This window comes from Cinclus cinclus, chromosome 29 (assembly GCF_963662255.1).
Source record: "Cinclus cinclus chromosome 29, bCinCin1.1, whole genome shotgun sequence".
Taxonomy (NCBI): domain Eukaryota; kingdom Metazoa; phylum Chordata; class Aves; order Passeriformes; family Cinclidae; genus Cinclus; species Cinclus cinclus.
Window position 1 is genome coordinate 4,304,750 of NC_085074.1, and position 16,680 is coordinate 4,321,429.

Genomic DNA, 16,680 nt, shown 5'->3' on the forward strand with positions numbered 1-16,680 from the left:
TAAATAAAATGTGAGGGCAAGTTGTTAAATGTAAAATATGTGGAGTCCTCCTTGAACTCACTGCGTAGTTCATAAATATGATGGCTTAATTTCATCTGTAATCCGAGCGGTTGATGAAGCATTACACAGCTCCCTGTTAATTGAAGTTGTTAACAAAGCTGAAGAGGGAGATTATTATGTATAGACTTTTATCCTTCAGGGGTATCATCATAACAGATCATAAATGGAAATGAATTCTTCGCTCCCACATGCCATTGCCACTTCCCAGCACAGTTTAGTGCCAGCGCGTGGCCAGCACAGCCATGGGGACGGCATACAGGGTGGGTCCCACCTGGAAGTGTCCCCTGTCCCCTTCCACAGCCCTGGCGCTGAACCCTGAGCCCCGGGCAGGCTGCCCAAGGTCCTGGCTCTGCTTGCAGCACCTTTGGGATGAGCTCTCTGAAGCCTGGCTGTGGGTTTGTGGAGCCTCTGGAAGCCTCTGGCTGTGATGTGTGATCATTGCCATTGGCTGGGGCACTCCATTCCTCAGGGGAGATGGAAAATCCATTCCCTGGCCGCTGTATCCCAGCCTGAGCACTCAGGTGCAGGAGGATCCTCTGAGCTCACACCAGTTATTTACTGTGGGACATGAGGCAGCTCCTGCGAGGACACCTGGGGCTCCATTTATTTCCCAGCTCCATGGACAAAGGGTCGTTACCCCCCCCCAAGACAGGAGCATCCACGTTTCCAGCACTTTGCTTAAAGCAATATTTTCCTTTGGCCTCCAGCTGGCAGCGGGTTGTTTGTTACATGGGGAAGTGGCTGCCAGGTGTTAGAAGCTGTCTGGGAGCAGAATGTCCCTTCCCATGGCATTCCATGACACCCCACAGAGCCCTGGGAGATGCTGCCACAGCAAGTGGGTGCCAGTGCCCAGCCCAGGCCCCCAAATCACCCTCTCCGCAGCGGGGGGAGCCAGCCCAGCCAAGGGCTGCATTTCTGGGCTGTGCAGCTTCCAGGTGGAGTTATGCAAACACACAATGGCGTTTCCTTCTGCTGGACCCCATTGGCTTTTTCCATCCTGCACATTATCCAGGAAATTCTCGTCTATACCTTAGAGGAGTTACTGTGATTATCTGGAACACGTTACTTGCACGCAGCAAATGCAAATTAATGTAGTCTTCACATTTTGCCGTGGCAATAAAGGGGAATGTTGACATCAGCCTGAAAGTGGAATTAACTTTTGCATGATGTGGTGTGAGCACGAGGTGTTGAAACCCGCGGCCGAGACTTTCCAAGTCACAGTAAAGAACTGTTCTGGCAGCGTTTCCAGGAGCAGAGGTGAGCTGAGTGCTCTCTCTGTTCCAGCCTGGATTATTGCTTTGCCGGGCTTTCCAAACCCTGCCATTTTGTCTCGTTACCTCTAATGTGCTCCTTGGTTTATTGCAAGCTCATCTCCTTAGGAGGAGAGAGTTACGGCGCTGTCAGGCTCTGCTGCTCCCCGCCTCACCTCCAGCATCCCCGCTTTCATCGGGGCCTCGGGGCCCCTCTGAGCCGCAGCAGACAAGGCTGGAGGGCCGGATCCTGCCAGCCCCAGCCCCTCCGCATCGCTGTTAACACCTTGGCGGCGGCGGAGCTCCCTAAATCACGGCTGAGGCTCGATGGGAAGGGACAAGGCTAAGAGCTGTATCGATCCCTTCCAAATCCCACCGCCAGCACAAAACCTGGCCTGGAGCTCGGGCTGCTGCTCTGGGAAGGGTTCCTGGGGGCTCCTCAGTGCTGGTCTGAGCAGAGAGCACCCACAGCAAGCCCGTCTGTGGGGAGGGGGCACGCAGAGCATCCCAGAGCCTTTCCACAGCTTTCCACAGGGGAGAGCCGGGAGCAGCTCTGGCTGCCCTGGCAGCTCATGGTGGCCCTTGGAGGGGTCAGCACCTCCCTCCCCGGCCAGGCTCCAGGACAATTCGGGCTGAGTGGGCTGTAAATGAGGAAGAAGGGAAAACAAATGATGCCAGCAGCGAGTGAAGGAAGTGTATGAGCATTATGTAAAATATTAAATTTAATGCTATTCCATTTTCCATCTCAGTTATTAAATTAACTGAGAACTATGCTTGCACTTAAAAGATTCCTGTCATATTTTATGCACACGATGATCTCAGAGTAATTCGTGTTAGAAATATGTCATGTTAAATTACAGATACCAATAAACCTTACTTAAACTCAGCATTGATCATGCGTGGGGCATAAACTCCTCGGGACCAGACACCCCTGGCCGTGCACCCCTGGCTCTTCTCCCCACACTGGGATGGGACAGTGGGTGACAGGGGGGAATTTCCTTCCTTCCCTCCCTCCCCAGCAGCTCGAGCATCTCCCACGGCAGGGCTGGGGGAGGCAGAGGCAGCAGGGCATGGCAGGAGCACAGGGGGCACGCTGGGGTTCATCTCCTGGGGACAGCAAGCGTTGCTTGATGTGGTGGGAGAGCTGGCAGCTCTCCCTGCCGAGGTGACGCCGCTTATCGGCAGAGATTTGGTGTCACCGTATCAAACGTGGCACGGTGACAGTCTGTCCCCTGCATGGTGTCACCTCTGCTGGCACAGACTCATTGTCCCAGCTGCCCCCTCCCCACACCTGGATTTCTTTGCTGAGCTGTGTAAAGCAAAGACACAACTCCCCTCTCCCCCTCCAGTGCTGAGTTTAGAGGTGCCAAGACTGCACCCACTCAGAAACACCCCTGGCCCTGTAAATGGGGACACTGGGGCAGGGAGGACAGCCCTGGGAACGCTGCCCTGGAGACACCCCCCAAAACACAGCCCCAGGGCCGGCATTAGTCCCTGGCACGGGAGGGCAGCCCCTGCTCACAGCTCCCGCCGTGACAGCGAGCCAGAGCTGCATTACGAGGCGCCAGGCTCGGCGGGAGAGGGAAAATGCTCATAATAGGCCTGGGCAGAAGGGGAGCACAGTCCTTCCCTCCTGCACAGGCTCCTGCAGCCTCTGGGCACCAGTCTGTGGTGCCCAGTCACCCAGGGACGCTCCTGCCCCGGGACCACCTGGGCAGGGCAGCCCCCGTGCCCCCACAGCCCCAGAGCACGGATCCCGTCTACGCTGGGGCACAGCCAGCACGTGGGGACAGCAGAGCCCTCGGAGGGACAGGAGCACCAAACCCCTTCCCAAAACCCAGCCTGCAGCCTGCCCAGACCTTGGCCCACTCCCACACCCCACGGCACAGCCCTCATGTGATCCAAGACTTGGCTTTTCCTTTATGAAAATCCTCTGCCTGTGCACAGGAATCACAAGCGCTGGCTGCTCCGAGGCTGCTCCCAGCTCCGCTCTGAGGCTTTTCAGGGGAGTTTGGCTTCTGCCTTCCCTTGAAGAGCACCGCTTGTTCTTGGAGGAGGGCCTGGCTGCCTCCCACCCAGCACAGGCTCCAGCGCCCTCCTTCTCCTCCCCCATCCCCATTCCCATCCCATCCCCATTCCCATCCCATCCCCATTCCCATCCCATCCCCATTCCCATCCCATCCCCATTCCCATCCCATCCCCATTCCCATCCCATCCCATCCCATCCCATCCCATCCCATCCCCATCCCCATCCCCATCCCATCCCCATCCCATCCCATCCCATCCCCATTCCCATCCCATCCCATCCCCATCCCCATTCCCATCCCCATGCCCATCCCCATGCCCATCCCAGACAGGCTGCACCCACGGATGAGGGCTGGCATCCCCCAGCTGTCTTCACTTTGAGTGACCTGATGGAAGACCCAGTGTTCCCGGGAGTGCTGCTGCTAATCCAGAGCCAAGGAGCATCTGAAAGCTCAACCTGTTGGCTCCTATCCCTTTGAGAGTCACCCAGAGGCTCCCTAAGGTGGATCCCTGCTCTGGTCACGGGTGTAAATGCGACCTGCCCTGGGCACATCAGGGTTTGGAGCAGCCCAGTGTGACCGTCCACCCTCAAGGTGTGACTGTGTGACCATCCCTGGGGACAACAACTTCCCCGAGCAGCCAGGAGTCTTTGGAGCCGCTCCCACGTTATGTCGGTGCCGAGCACCCCAAGCCGGGTGCTGAGCTCTCCCTTCCCCACCTCCCAGCATCCCAGAACCAACACAGCCCAACATCTGCCACGACAGCCACATGGCATCACCAAACCACGGTGACACCGGCTGGGACCTTGCAGAACCGAGCCCTGGTGGGGACCCCAGCCCCGGGCTGGGTACCCCACACCCAGGGGTGCCCCCGGGCACAGCCTCCCGCTGCCAGGGAGTAATTGGGTGCAGCGGCACATGCTGTGGGGCTGCTTTAATCCTGCTCCAGGTGGCTGCAATCCAGTGCAGGATTTACAGTGCCCTGACCCTGAGCTGTCAAGAAGGAACAGCCAGATTAATGGGGTGGGCGGGTTCGTGCAATAATCGTTTGTTTGATGTGACAAGCCTGATAGGCGTTGATTTACTTACAGACTGATAGGCTTTTAATTGAGCACCTCCGTCCCAGTCACATCAAAGGCAGAGGTTGACAAGGGGCCCCTTTTACCAAAAGCTCCCGGTGACTGACAGATCCTGGATGCTAATTCTCCCGGGGAGGGGGTTCCCTCTTTTCTCTCCTCGGTGTTTTTTATTCTCAGGCCGGGCCGGGCCGGCACAGAGAAAGCTGCTGTTCCTGCGGAGAGGAGAGAGTGCCTCTCCTCACCCAGAGCCCTCCGGCAAAGCCTGCACGACCCAGCCAGGCTTTTGTTTCCCTCCACAAGAGTTTTGGGGTGCCCCCGGCTCCTCCTGCTGCCTGTGGCTGTGGAGGCACAGGATGGCACAGGCAGGGGGGCACCCAGGGACAAGGTTTCCCCCGTGCTGTCCCCACTGTCCCCACCATGGAGATGCTGTCCCTGGCACCCACCTTGTCCTGGGGTGCCCTTCCTCCACCCCTTCCTTGCCTTCTGGGCCTTTGGGGTTGTTCTGGGTAATTTTCCTCCGAAAGGAGAGGAGGGACGTGGCCCTGTGGCTGTCAGGGGTCAGTGTGGTGCCACACAGGTGCTCGCAGTACCTTATCCCTGTCCCCAGGGCAGCCTCAGAGGGAACCAGTGACGACAGAGCATCCCAGGCCAGTCCAGGTGGGCAGCGAGCACCTGCCCGGGGTGTGCAGCCAGCACCTGCCCGGGGTGTGCAGCCCATGCCCATCACCAAACTCACCTCTGGGTCCAGCTGTGCCACCAAATGAGCAAGAGGTGGTAGAAATGAGCTGGAAAGTAGAGGCAGAAGCAAGGCACGGTTGGTTCGTGGGGGATTTTTGGTGTGGGGTGCATTACCTGCACCACATGCTGGGTGTCCTGGCAGGGGCTGGGTCACACACCAAGATTTTATGAATTACCTGGATGGGCACAGGAGGGGGAGTGCGTGGCCACAGGTGTGTGATCGTGTGTACAGAGCAGGTGTGCACCCCCCGACCCGCCAAAGGGTCTGGGAAAGCAAAAGCAAACCCAAGTGGCTCAGACATTTTGTGAAAGGCTTTTAGGGGATTATGTTCTTAATGGGAAATTTAAGGATGTGGGTATAAATCACAGCCTTTTCCTCTAACCTGTGGGGTAGCATTCGCCTGAGCCTTCGGGCTGGATTAGCTCTGTCTGTTCATGTTTTAAAGACTGATGTGTTTTTCACTATCAAAATATAAATTATTTTTACTGTATCAATGATTAAATATTTTTCTTTGAGATCATAGAGTCCAAAAAAATAAATGTTTCTGAAGAGGCATTCAAAAAATTTAAAAGAAGAAAAAAATCCCTCTGAGAACCCCTTTTGTCATTTGCAACCAATAAAAATGCCTATTGTTATGAAGGGCTCATAAATAATCTGATTTTGGCATGCTTTCATACCATACAGAAAATGAATAAATTAAACTTGATTTACAGCCTTTTTCATTTTTATTAGAGTTGCTCCAAACATTTTCTGTGACGTACGTGCCAGACGAGCTGCACTGAATGGTTTGAGGCTCTGGCCCTTGTATTATAGAAATTAAGTTGGTTTCATTTGCATAGTTTAATTAACTAATACTGGCAAAGCAAAAAAGGAAGCCAGGGGTGAAGGTGAATTTTTTGTGGGTGTCTGGGGAATAAATGAACTCACTGAGACTGATCCCCTGAAGTGCCAGCACAGGGGAATGCTGAGGTCCTCACAGCGATTTTGGGAGGGTGCCAGCGCTGCCAGTGATGGAGACTGGGGGGTCACCATCACCGCCTCTTTAGAGATGGGGAAACTGAGGCACGGGAGCTTGGCTGCTTAGAACAGCACGGGGTTTTCATGGGGGTCAGCAGAGAGAAGAGCCCAGATTGTCCTGGCTACACCCCAGGGCTGTGCCGACCCTCACTCTGCTGGCACGGCTGAAAATTGGAGATAAACAGGGAAAAGCCCCCAAAAGCCGCAGTGAGTGACTGTGACCCCGCGCCAGCCCTGAGCTCCTGAGCTCCCTCCCGAGCTCTTTGGTGAGTGTGGGATGTTCTCCTCCCCCCTTCTGCAATTTATCCCGTAGAATTTCCCACCAGGAAACAGCTTCATTACATCAACAACAGGAAGACCCCACTGATTTGTCACACAGAAAAGCAGCTGTTAGTCACACATCAAGGGAGCAGGGGAGGGGAAAAAACCCTTCACCTTTTTCTGCTTTAATGTTTGCAGCGTTAATGGCTCTGCGGAGGGAAGCGAGTCCCGGCCATTCCATAACTAACCATCACCAGCGAGGATCACTTAATATCCAAGTGTCTTCCTGCTTTTCCTGCTACATGATTGCTTTGGAAAGAAAGATTAATTCCAACTTTAAAAAAGAAAACACTATTTTTATCATTGCCAGGAGTCTATACGGGCTTAAAAAAGAAAAAGCACTTGCTTGTCGTTTTACATCTTGCAATTTTGTCAGTTGTTTTAAAACATGTCTCCTGTAATAAATAAGATCATTTTTATGCACTTGTTCTGCAGCTAAAAGCAAGGCCTGGGCTGGTGCTGCGTGGGGAGAGGAGGGACTGGGGATGGAGCAGGGCAGGGAAAACGCTGACTCGGAAGGTTTTGTTTCCAGGGAGCAGCTGGAGGGGCTGCGGGGTGGGCGAGGGAGGATCGGCCCGGGCATAGCAGGTGAGCAGCGGCACCGAGGGGCAGCTCAAGGCTCGGATTCAGGATGTCCCCTGCATCCTCACCCTGCAGCGGGGGCTGCAGCCGCCCCCAGCTCCCCCCAGAGTGACTGGAACTCCGTGGGAGCCGTCCAGGGACCCAGCCAGCACGGGCTGTCCCTCTGCCCTGCCCCTCTGCCCCTTCCCTCGTGTCCCCTCGCTGCCCTGCGCAGGTGGGAGATGGTGCTTGGCCCCCCCATCCCACACACCCCCCAGCTCCCCTTACCCTGATTTCCCTTAAACTGCAGCAGCAATGAGACAGGAGAGGTCTGCTCCAGAGCCACAGCCCAGCAGAGGAGAGTTAGAGCAATTTAAATTCATGTCTTTTCTTATCCCACCACAATCCTCGGTGCAGGTTGCCTCGCTCCATCTTGTCTGCTCTGCACCTCTGGGCACTCAGGATCCTGGTGCCACGGGACAGAAAACTCCCTGCTCAGGCTCGACCCATTACTGGAAGATCTTGAAGATAAACAAAAACCCCAATTCCCTCTTCCCCAGCCTCGCTTCACAGGTCACAAAGACGCCGCCGGAGTCTCTGGGCTTCATTAGGACTCTGCATGAGAACTTGTCCTTGGCAAAATCAAACCTCCTTAATGGCAGCCTAGGTGGGGCAAGTCCTGCTTAGGGATGAAAACATCATCAGTCACTGGTGAAAGTGCTCCCCGAGGCTTCTGGTCTTCTTTGGCCTTGCTTCTATTCCAAATATTTTGCTTTTCCTTTGGTGCTGGTGTTATTTTTGTTGGGCAAGGGTCTCACTGCTTTTATTTGAATCTGCAATCTCTTAGCAGAGAGGGGCTTGTCATGGAGCAGAACTGGACATGGAACAGGGAAGTTTAACTTTCTCCCCTCTGGTTACTGTTCTCCATGACAAAAACAGGACCCCCGTGGATTTTAGAGCAAAGGATCCAAGGAAAGGCACCAGCGTGGAGCAAGAGTCATCATTACCCATGACATCTCCCTGATGAAGCTTTAATCCAGCAAGCACAACCAGAAATGGTGCCTGTGTGCCAGCAGCAGGGCAGGATCAGGCCTCGGGCATGACCCGAGGTTCGGGGAAGGACAAACAGCCCCGGGGGCATCGCTGCTCGGTGCCCTCTCCGCTGCTCTTACGCACTTGTCCCACCTGATTTTAGGTTACTGTGGGAAGGCCGTGTTGTTGTTGTTGGCGAACAACTCGAGTGACTTTGAGGAAAGGCTTTTTTTTCTGTTTCCTCCTTCCTTGAATGGCTCCTTTGAACGGCAGCGCCTCTCCGCTTACATCCCGCTGTCCGGATTGAATCAATCTTGCGGTCAGCTTTGGGAGAGTGAAAAAAAGAGAAGAAAAAAGCCTCACAAAGAGGGGGAATTGACAGGTCTGACCCTGGGTGTGATTGATCGTGGTTGGACAAGCGGGACTGGATGTCAGGCTGTGCTGGGCGATGCCAGCACTCACTGGGGAAATCCAGCAAAGCCTTTTTTCCCAGAACACGGAGCAGCGGGCTTGGAGAGGGGTGGGCACGTGAACTTAATAATAGCAACATTGTTGGAACATAAAGCATCTGTCAGGAGTTAATATGATTAATTGGAGGTGTCTGTGTCTCCCCCTTTCCCCTCTCCCTTGTTGGGTTGGCAGGAGGGATCTGAAACACAAACGCAGGGAGGGCAGAGGTGGGGCCGGAATGGGCACCTGGCCCCACGTCGCCTTTCTTCAGGCCAAAGGTCCTCAGTTCTCATCCCATCCTGGCCCCCACGATTCTATCCTGTCACTCCACATCCCTATCCATTGCACATCTCCCCTCAAGCCCCACCTGAAGGCCAGGAGAGCCAGGGAAGGAGGTCTCACCCCACCAGGACCCCACAGCCTCACATGCAGGACATGACTTGGATGGAGCTCCAGGATTTCTCCATGTGCCTTGGCTCCTCGGGGACAGAGCCTGGCTGAGCTCGGCTGGTTTTCAGCCTCCCCCCCCCAAAAAAAAAACCTGAAGCCCCAGGGGTTGGTGAAATTAATTCAAGGATGTCCAGAAAAGGAAACTAGAAATAGGAAGTTAATTGTTGGAAGTTAATTAGTTATTCAGCAGCCTGCAATGGCACCTGAAGATTTTTAAGACTCAGCAAAACCATGAAAGGAGAAATGCCTGGAAAAAAAAAGGAGTTGTAGGTTCATAAGGGAATTGCCACTTTGTGAGAGCCCTGAGTTAAGGTCAGCCCCCTCGCCTTGGGTGGCACCAGGACGGGGCACGGGGCTGGCCACAGGGTCAGGGGGGTGGCAGGACACAGGCCCTGGGTGCGGGAGCCCTGCACAGGGGTGCTGAGCTGTGCCGTGCCAAGCTGTGCCAGGCTGATCTTATCTAAGCCACACCATGGCAGCAGTGCCATGTGCTGGTGTGCCAGCTGAGCCACGCCAAGCCATGATCAGCCACGCTGGGCATGCTATGCCATGCCATGTCATTCCAAGCTGTGCCACCTCGTGCCAGTCATGCCAAGGTCTGTTAGCAGTGCCGTGCTACGCAGTGCTAAGGTGCTCCAGCCAAGCCACGCCAAGGTGCGCCAGCAGTGCCATGCCATGCCGTGCCATGTCATCCGAGCGGCGCCGCGCCAAGCTGCGCCAGCAGTGCCATGCCATGCCACTGTGGTAAACTGTGCCAGCAGCGCCGTGCCAAGCCGTGCCGGCGGCACCGAGCCACGCCGTGCCCTGCGAGCCGCGCCAGCCGCTGCCGGTGGCCGGGCCGGTGCCGCGGTTCTCCCCCGCGCGGCGGCGCGGGGCGGTGGCGGCGGAGCGGCGGCGGCTCGCCCCCCCCACCGGCGGCTCTCCCCGCCCCGGGGGCCCGGCCGGGCGCGGATTGGTGCGCGGCGCCGGCCCCCTCGGAGCGCGGCCGCCATCGGGGCTATTTGACGTGTCGGTGGGGCCGGGGAAGGGCTTCGTCTCGCCGGGGCCGCCGCCGCCGCCGCTCCGCCGCCCGCCCGGCCCGGCCCGGCCCCGCGGAGCCCGGGCACCCCCCCCTTTCCCCCGCCCCAAATGAGCGGCGCTCCCGGCGGGCCCCGGCCGAGGACCCCGCCGAGCCGCGGAGCCGCGGCCGCCCCGTCGCCCCGGCCGCCCCCCGCCGACCCTCTGCGCCAGGCCAGCCGGCTGCCCATCCGCGTCCTGAAGATGCTCAGCGCCCACGGCGGCCACCTCCTGCACCCCGAGTACCTCCAGCCGCTCTCCTCCACGCCCGTCAGCCCCATCGAGGTCAGTGCCCGCCGCCCCCGACCGCGCCTCCGACCCCCGCACCCCCGGACCCGCGCTCCCGGTGCTCCCGGCCGGGCTCTTCCCAGCCCGGTTCTCCCGGCGTTCTCGGCTGGTTCTTCCCAGCCCGGCGCTCCCGGTTCTCCCGGCCGGGCTCTGCCCTGCCCGCTGTCCCCGCTCCCCCCACCCCATTCTTTCCCTCCCCCGCCGCCGCCGCAGCCCCGTTCCCCCCCCACCCCACCCGGTCTCCTCTTCTCCCTGGCCGGGCGCGTCCCCCCGCCCCGTCCCCCCCATCCCCGCACCCCCCATCCCCGCACCCTGGCTCGGAGCCGGGCCCGGCCCCGGGGTTTTGGGGGTGGGGGGAGGCCGGAGCGGGGGCGCCGTCGGGGTCCCCCCCTGACCGGCTCCGCTCCGCCCGCAGCTGGACGCCAAGAAGAGCCCGCTGGCGCTGCTGGCCCAGACCTGCTCGCAGATCGGGAAGCCCGACCCGCCGCCCTCCTCCAAGCTGAACGCCGTGGCCGCCGCCGCGCCCGCCGCCGAGAAGGAGCCCTCCGCCCGCCCCGCCGCGCTGAAGCCGCCGGGCGCCGGGGACGCGCCCGCCGAGGACAAGTCGAGCTTCAAGCCGTACTCGAAGGGCGGCGGGGAGCCCCGCAAGGAGGGCGGCTCGGACAAGGCCGGCTTTCGGGTGCCCAGCGCCGCGTGCCCGCCGTTCCCCCCGCACGCCGCCGCCTCGCCCGGCGGCTCCCGCGGGGCCTCGCCGCAGCACCCCGACCCCAAGGGCGCCGAGGAGAAGAAGGAGCCCGAGGGCGGCAAGCCCAGCCCCGAGGGGACGAGCGGGGCGCTGGGGCGCGGGGTGGTGGAGCCCGGGGCGCACGGCGAGCCCCCCTCGGGCCGCAAGTCGGAGCCCCCCGCGCTGCCCCCCGCCGGCCATGTGGCCCCCGTCTCGCCCTACAAGCCGGGCCACTCCGTGTTCCCCCTGCCGCCCTCCAGCATCGGCTACCACGGCTCCATCGTCGGCGCCTACGCCGGCTACCCGTCCCAGTTCGTGCCCGGGCTGGACCCCACCAAGCCGGGGCTGGTGGGCAGCCAGCTGCCGGGGGCGCTGGGGCTGCCGGGCAAACCACCCAGCTCCAGCCCGCTCACCGGGGCCTCGCCGCCCTCCTTCATGCAGGGATTATGCCGGGACCCGTATTGCCTGAGCTACCACAGCGCCTCGCACCTGGGCTCCAGCAACTGCTCCAGCTGCGTGCACGACCCCGGCAGCCTCAAGAGCGGATACCCCTTGGTGTACCCCACGCACCCCCTGCACTCGGTGCACACCACGCTCTCCTCCAGCGGCACCCCCAGCCTGCCCGGCCACCCCCTCTACACCTACGGCTTCATGCTGCAGAACGACCCCCTGCCCCACATATGCAACTGGGTGTCTGCCAGCGGACCCTGCGACAAGAGGTTTGCCACCTCGGAGGAGCTGCTCACCCACCTACGGACCCACACGGCCCTGCCGGGGGCCGAGAAACTCTTGGCGGGTTACCCTACCTCCGGGCTGGGCTCCGCGGCCTCCTGCCACCTGCACCTCCCGCCCGCCGCCCCCGGCAGCCCCAGCACGTTACCGGCCTCGCTCTCCTTGAGGAGCCCACACACTTTGGGACTAAACAGGTACCACCCCTATGGCAAGAGCCACTTGCCCACGGCCGGCGCCCTCCCCGTGCCCTCCTTGCCAGCCGCCGGACCTTACTACTCCCCGTACGCGCTCTACGGCCAAAGACTCACGTCAGCCTCGGCTCTGGGATATCAGTAACCACCCGGCTCAGCCCCGGCCCCCGCGCCCTCCTTGGACTCTGTATTTATTACTGTATGTTAGCTTAAAGCTGGGAATATAAGTGCATTATACACCAATGAATCAATGGTATGCAAAAGTCTGTGTCCAAAAAAAAAAAAAAAAAAAACCCACAAAAAAACACCACCCCGAAAAAAAAGAAAAAAAAAAAATCCCCTCTTTACTTTGCAGGTGTGGGGCTTTGATTTTTTTCCCCTTCTGTTTCTTTGGAGTTTTTTTTTCCTTCTCCTTCTTAATTTCCCCCATGAGAAATTCTTGCATGACTCCTGCCACACATGGAAAAGCAAAAAAAAAAAAAAAAAAAAAAAAAGGCATTTTCCTCCTCCTCCTCCCCCTCTGCGTTTATCGCTCTGGGATGATTCTGTTCTCTGCATTTGTAACTTGCAGATGTAATTTTTTTTTGTAATTTTTTTTCTTATTTTTAATGTTTGGAGTTTTCAAATTTTTTTTTTCTCCTTTAAAAATTTTTTGGTTTTTTTTCAATTTTTTTTCTTTTTTTTTTCCTTTTTTTTGTTTTTTTTTTTCTTTTTGCGCTGTGTCCGGGACCGGGAGGGGCTGTGGATGCCGGCCGGGTGATGGTCACCCCAAGCCGTGCTCCCCCCCCCCACCGGGGGCTGCGGGACCCCGCGCGTCCCCCCCGCCATCCCGGGGAGGGGACCGGAGGAGCGGCGGGCGCAGCGGCTGGACCGGCGGCCCCGGGCGGGCGGACGAGCCCCCGGTAAGTCTAATTTTGTTAATAAACGGCTCTTGGTTGTACCCACGCTCTGGTCTCGTCTCGTCCCTGCCCGGGGGTCCGGCGGGGGCCGCGGGGTCCCAGCACCATCTAGCGGTGGCGGCGGCACCGGGGAGCGGCACCGGAGCCCCGGGGAGCGGCGGCACCGGAGCCCCGGGTGCGCTCCTGGGCTCCGCGCCCCCGTCCCTCTCCCCGCGTGTCCCTGTCCCCGGTGTCCCCACGCGTGGCGGCGGAGGGAAGGTTCGAGAAGGCGTTTGAGCGGGATCAGAGCGGTGCCCCCGGGTCGCTGGATGCAGCTTTAGGGGTGGAATTGCGGTAGAAGCAGGTCCCGGATCTCGGTGTGAGGGCGGCCGGGAGCTGCTGAGGTCCTGACCGCTGCCGTTGGATCTTTGTGCCGGGAGGAGGGGGATGAATGGCTCTGACACGCTCTGGCTCTGTCCCCGCCGTGCTGGGGGCTCTGCCCGCTCCTTGCCCCAAGGAAAGCGCTTTTACTCCAGCACTGGGACCCCCGGCCAAGCCCCCGCTCCCCTTTAAAACCCTGCATGCCCCGTTGCCCCACACCACTTTTATTTTTTTCTGCCTCGCTCCTTTTGCGTTTCAGTGAGTCACACAATTAATCCCTGTTAATTGCCTTCTCGATATTGCTTTATGCCCTGTGTTTAAATTCCTTTGTGTCCTTTGAGCTGAAAAATAATGCGCTGAGAGCAGGGACTACTTTTGCAGAAGGGATTTTTATTTCCCTGCCTGTGCCTCGAGCATGGCTGCGGGTGTGCGGCCGGTGGGAGGGCGCAGCCCGGGTTTCCTGTGGCGGTGGGAGAGCTTGGTGGTCCAGGGGCCAGTTTGGCTCCTTTCCGAGCTCCCCAAGGCTGGGGGAGGCTGTTTTTGGGGGTCTGTGGCTGCCCCTTGAGCTGCGTGGACGTGGCTGGGGTCCAGTTGTGGCCATGGCGATGCTGCTTTCGCGGGTGGGATGTTTGCTGGATGAGGGCCTGGGGTTTGCAGGGCTGGGGCCGGCACAGGGGGGCTTTGCTGCGGGTGTGAGCTCTGTGCTGTGGGCACAGCAGGAAGGGGGTGCCAGGCCCAGGCTGGTGCAGCCGCTCCGGCGTCTCCTGTATCCCTGCGGGATGCTGAGCCCTTCGGCAGCTGATGCTGTGGGGCAGGGTGCTGTGAGCAGAGGCCACGGCAGCTCCGGTGCGTTCTGTCCGGTGGTGTGGGAGGTGTCCAGACCCCGTCCCTCCCTCAGGAGCATCGCTTCTCCCTGGATGTGGCTCCCACTGTCACCAGTGATGCCGCTCGGTGTCGGCCTCACTCGGGTACTGCCGGTCCCCGTCATAAATCCTGCCTGTGGCTTCGTGATGGGGCCTCTCACGGGTTCCTGCACTGGGATTTTGTCCCACTGTGCCCATCCCTGGCCAGGGCTGGGCACCTCGTGCCACGGGCTGGGAGGACGATGCCGCAGAACCTCGAGGCGCGGTAGCCCAGTGCCAAAATCAGCGCAGCCGCTCCGGGTGCCGGGGCTGCCGGGGCCGTGCCACATCCCGGCCACGGAGCAGCCGGGGCGCAGGGCGAGGGGCTGCACTGCCCCATCCTGCCCGAGCCTTCTCCCAGAGCTGCCAGGCTCTTCCCTCCCTAGGCAAAGCTCCAAACCGTCCCTGCGCCAGGATGGTCCCCGCTCTAAAAACGAGCCCGTGTGCCTTCCCTTCACCCACGGCAGGGCTGGACGCTGCTTGGATGTGTCCTGCTGTGCAGGAGGTTCCCTGAGGAATATTTTCCCCCTCCCTAAGGACTGCAGCAGCAAGGCCAGACCGTGTAAACACTGCGAGTGTCATCTGATAGCAGCGGCACTTGGGCTGGAGCTGCTGGGGAACAGTTGCGTTGCCAATATATTAAATAATTCCCTGTGTAATGTATGCCCAGGTTATTGCGGAATTCATTTTATAATAAGAGCACTGGGATGCACTTTATTAATCATTCTGTCTAACAACCTGCACTCCACAGTTTCGGTTTGATTTGATTCAATCCTGTCTTTCTGCAAAATATATGGCTGAGTGGGTCGGATAATGTATGGCTTAATTTAGAGTTGTATGGGTTTGAATTACCATTTTCATAATGTGCTGTGCATTAATGTGTTGCATCATTTATACAGAAAAATGTGCAAGGTTTTAAACCTCTCCAGGAGGCAAAAGTCACCTAAAGGGAACACGGAGAGACAGAAAAAGACCTTTTCAAATCCAGCTGGGGCTGGGAGGACCCCGGTGGGTGTCGGACATGGGGGACAGCAGTGTTGGGGCTGTGCTGGTGTCTCTTTTCCCCGTGGCACAGCAGCACCTCGTCCAGCTGGCCCCGAGCTGCCGGGGACCTGCAGCGCTTGACTCGCCGGTGACCCCGGTGCCGGCGCTCGCCGAAGTCGCGCCCACCGTCACTCACCCCGCATCGCAAGGAAAAAAGCTCTGATTATCCAAATACAGTCATTAAAGGGGAAATGTGTTTTTAGGACTGTCAGAGTGATTAATGAGGGTTAGCAATCCTTGCAAATGCACTTGTTTAGTCTAACTGGCAGCCTCTCCTTCGCTATTGATTTATCGTGGCAGTTGCCGGGGCCGCGGTGTGTGTGGAAGGAGCGGGGCTGCGCCGGGACTGTCGGGGCACGGCGAGGGGCCCGGCCGAGCGGCACGGCACGCTCTGCTGTGCCGGAGGCAGCCGAACAAAGGCAACATTATACCCTGTGCCGGGGAAGGAATGACTTGGACGCACACGCCGAGCCGCTCCGCGTGCCTTATAAATATCCCCGTCTGTAAAGCCCGAAGCCCAGCTGACCACAGCCACGCTGTCCGCCCAATAAATACGTGAATGAAAGAGCCAGGCCCTATTTTTTCTTGTTGTTTTCCTTCCTCTCCTGCACAAAAATCCCCGATGTCTTTTAGGTGATGCAGAGGTGGCTGCCCGCAGACGTACAAGGCATTTCAGAGTCCAGAGCGGAGCACGGCGTCCTCGAGGGCTGGAGCCTGCCCAGGGGTCAGGTCGGGATGCAGAGGCATGGGCCAGAGCAGAGCCATGGTGGGTGGATGAGAAGTTCCTCAGCTGCATAAAGCAGCTTTTCTTTCCACGTGAGCACTGGTGGAAGCCACGGAGAACACGGGTTCCGTTTGTCCACAAAGCCAGAGTGGGGTGGACACCTCCTGTCCCCCACCAGCATCTCGATGTCCAGCCTGGGGTCAGGGGTTTGCTCCGAGGCACACTTGGAGCTGAAAGCAGACCTGGAGGGACAGAGTGGTGCTCGGAGGTGGCAGTGGAGGTCCTGTGCCATGGCTGTGAGCTGGAGCCCAGTGGGGAGAAGCAGCTGGAGCAGCTGGGATGGCACCGCGGTGTGGAGCTGTCACTGGGGTGGCACCGTGAGCACAGCCCCAGCAGAGCCCCACACTGCCCTGGTGTGGGGTTCATCTCCAGCCACTCCAAGCAGTTGGACAGTACAAGTGACAAGAGGCCCTGGATGAGATGAGTGGAGAAAGGCAAAGACCTCAAAGTGCCAAAGCCAGAAGAGTGTGGGCAAGCACCCGAGGCACTGCAGTGGCCAGGAATGCCACAAATGGGAGTGGACTTTCCTCTGGCTCTGGATAACGGCTGAAGAGCTGCTGCTGCTGCCTCTGCCCTGGCCATGGACTGGTGTGTGGTGCAAATCCTCCAGCAGCAAATCCTTCAGCAGCTCCAGTTCCAGCTTCGGCAGTGATACACCGACGTCTTCCTCGCCACACCAGGACACCCGGCCTTGGCTGGTCACCGGTGACCCCATGG

At 58.8% G+C, this 16,680-nt stretch overlaps 1 protein-coding gene across 1 annotated transcript; it reads left to right on the top strand.

The window, feature by feature from the left end:
• The first annotated feature begins 10,111 nt into the window (after nt 1-10,111).
• Nucleotides 10,112-13,251, top strand: ZNF703 (zinc finger protein 703). The gene is made up of 2 exons (XM_062510715.1): nt 10,112-10,324; nt 10,743-13,251. Exons 1-2 carry the CDS (start codon nt 10,112-10,114, stop codon nt 12,117-12,119), a joined length of 1,590 nt encoding a protein of 529 aa, XP_062366699.1. The 3' UTR covers nt 12,120-13,251.
• The last annotated feature ends 3,429 nt before the right edge of the window (nt 13,252-16,680 follow it).

What these genes read in the sequence shown, in the direction of transcription:
- ZNF703 (XM_062510715.1), top strand. Translation starts at nt 10,112, where the DNA reads ATGAGCGGCGCTCCCGGCGGGCCCCGGCCGAGGACCCCGCCGAGCCGC. An exon ending in CGCCCGTCAGCCCCATCGAG is followed by an intron (nt 10,325 to 10,742) that starts GTCAGTGCCCGC and finishes CTCCGCCCGCAG; the next exon opens with CTGGACGCCAAGAAGAGCCC.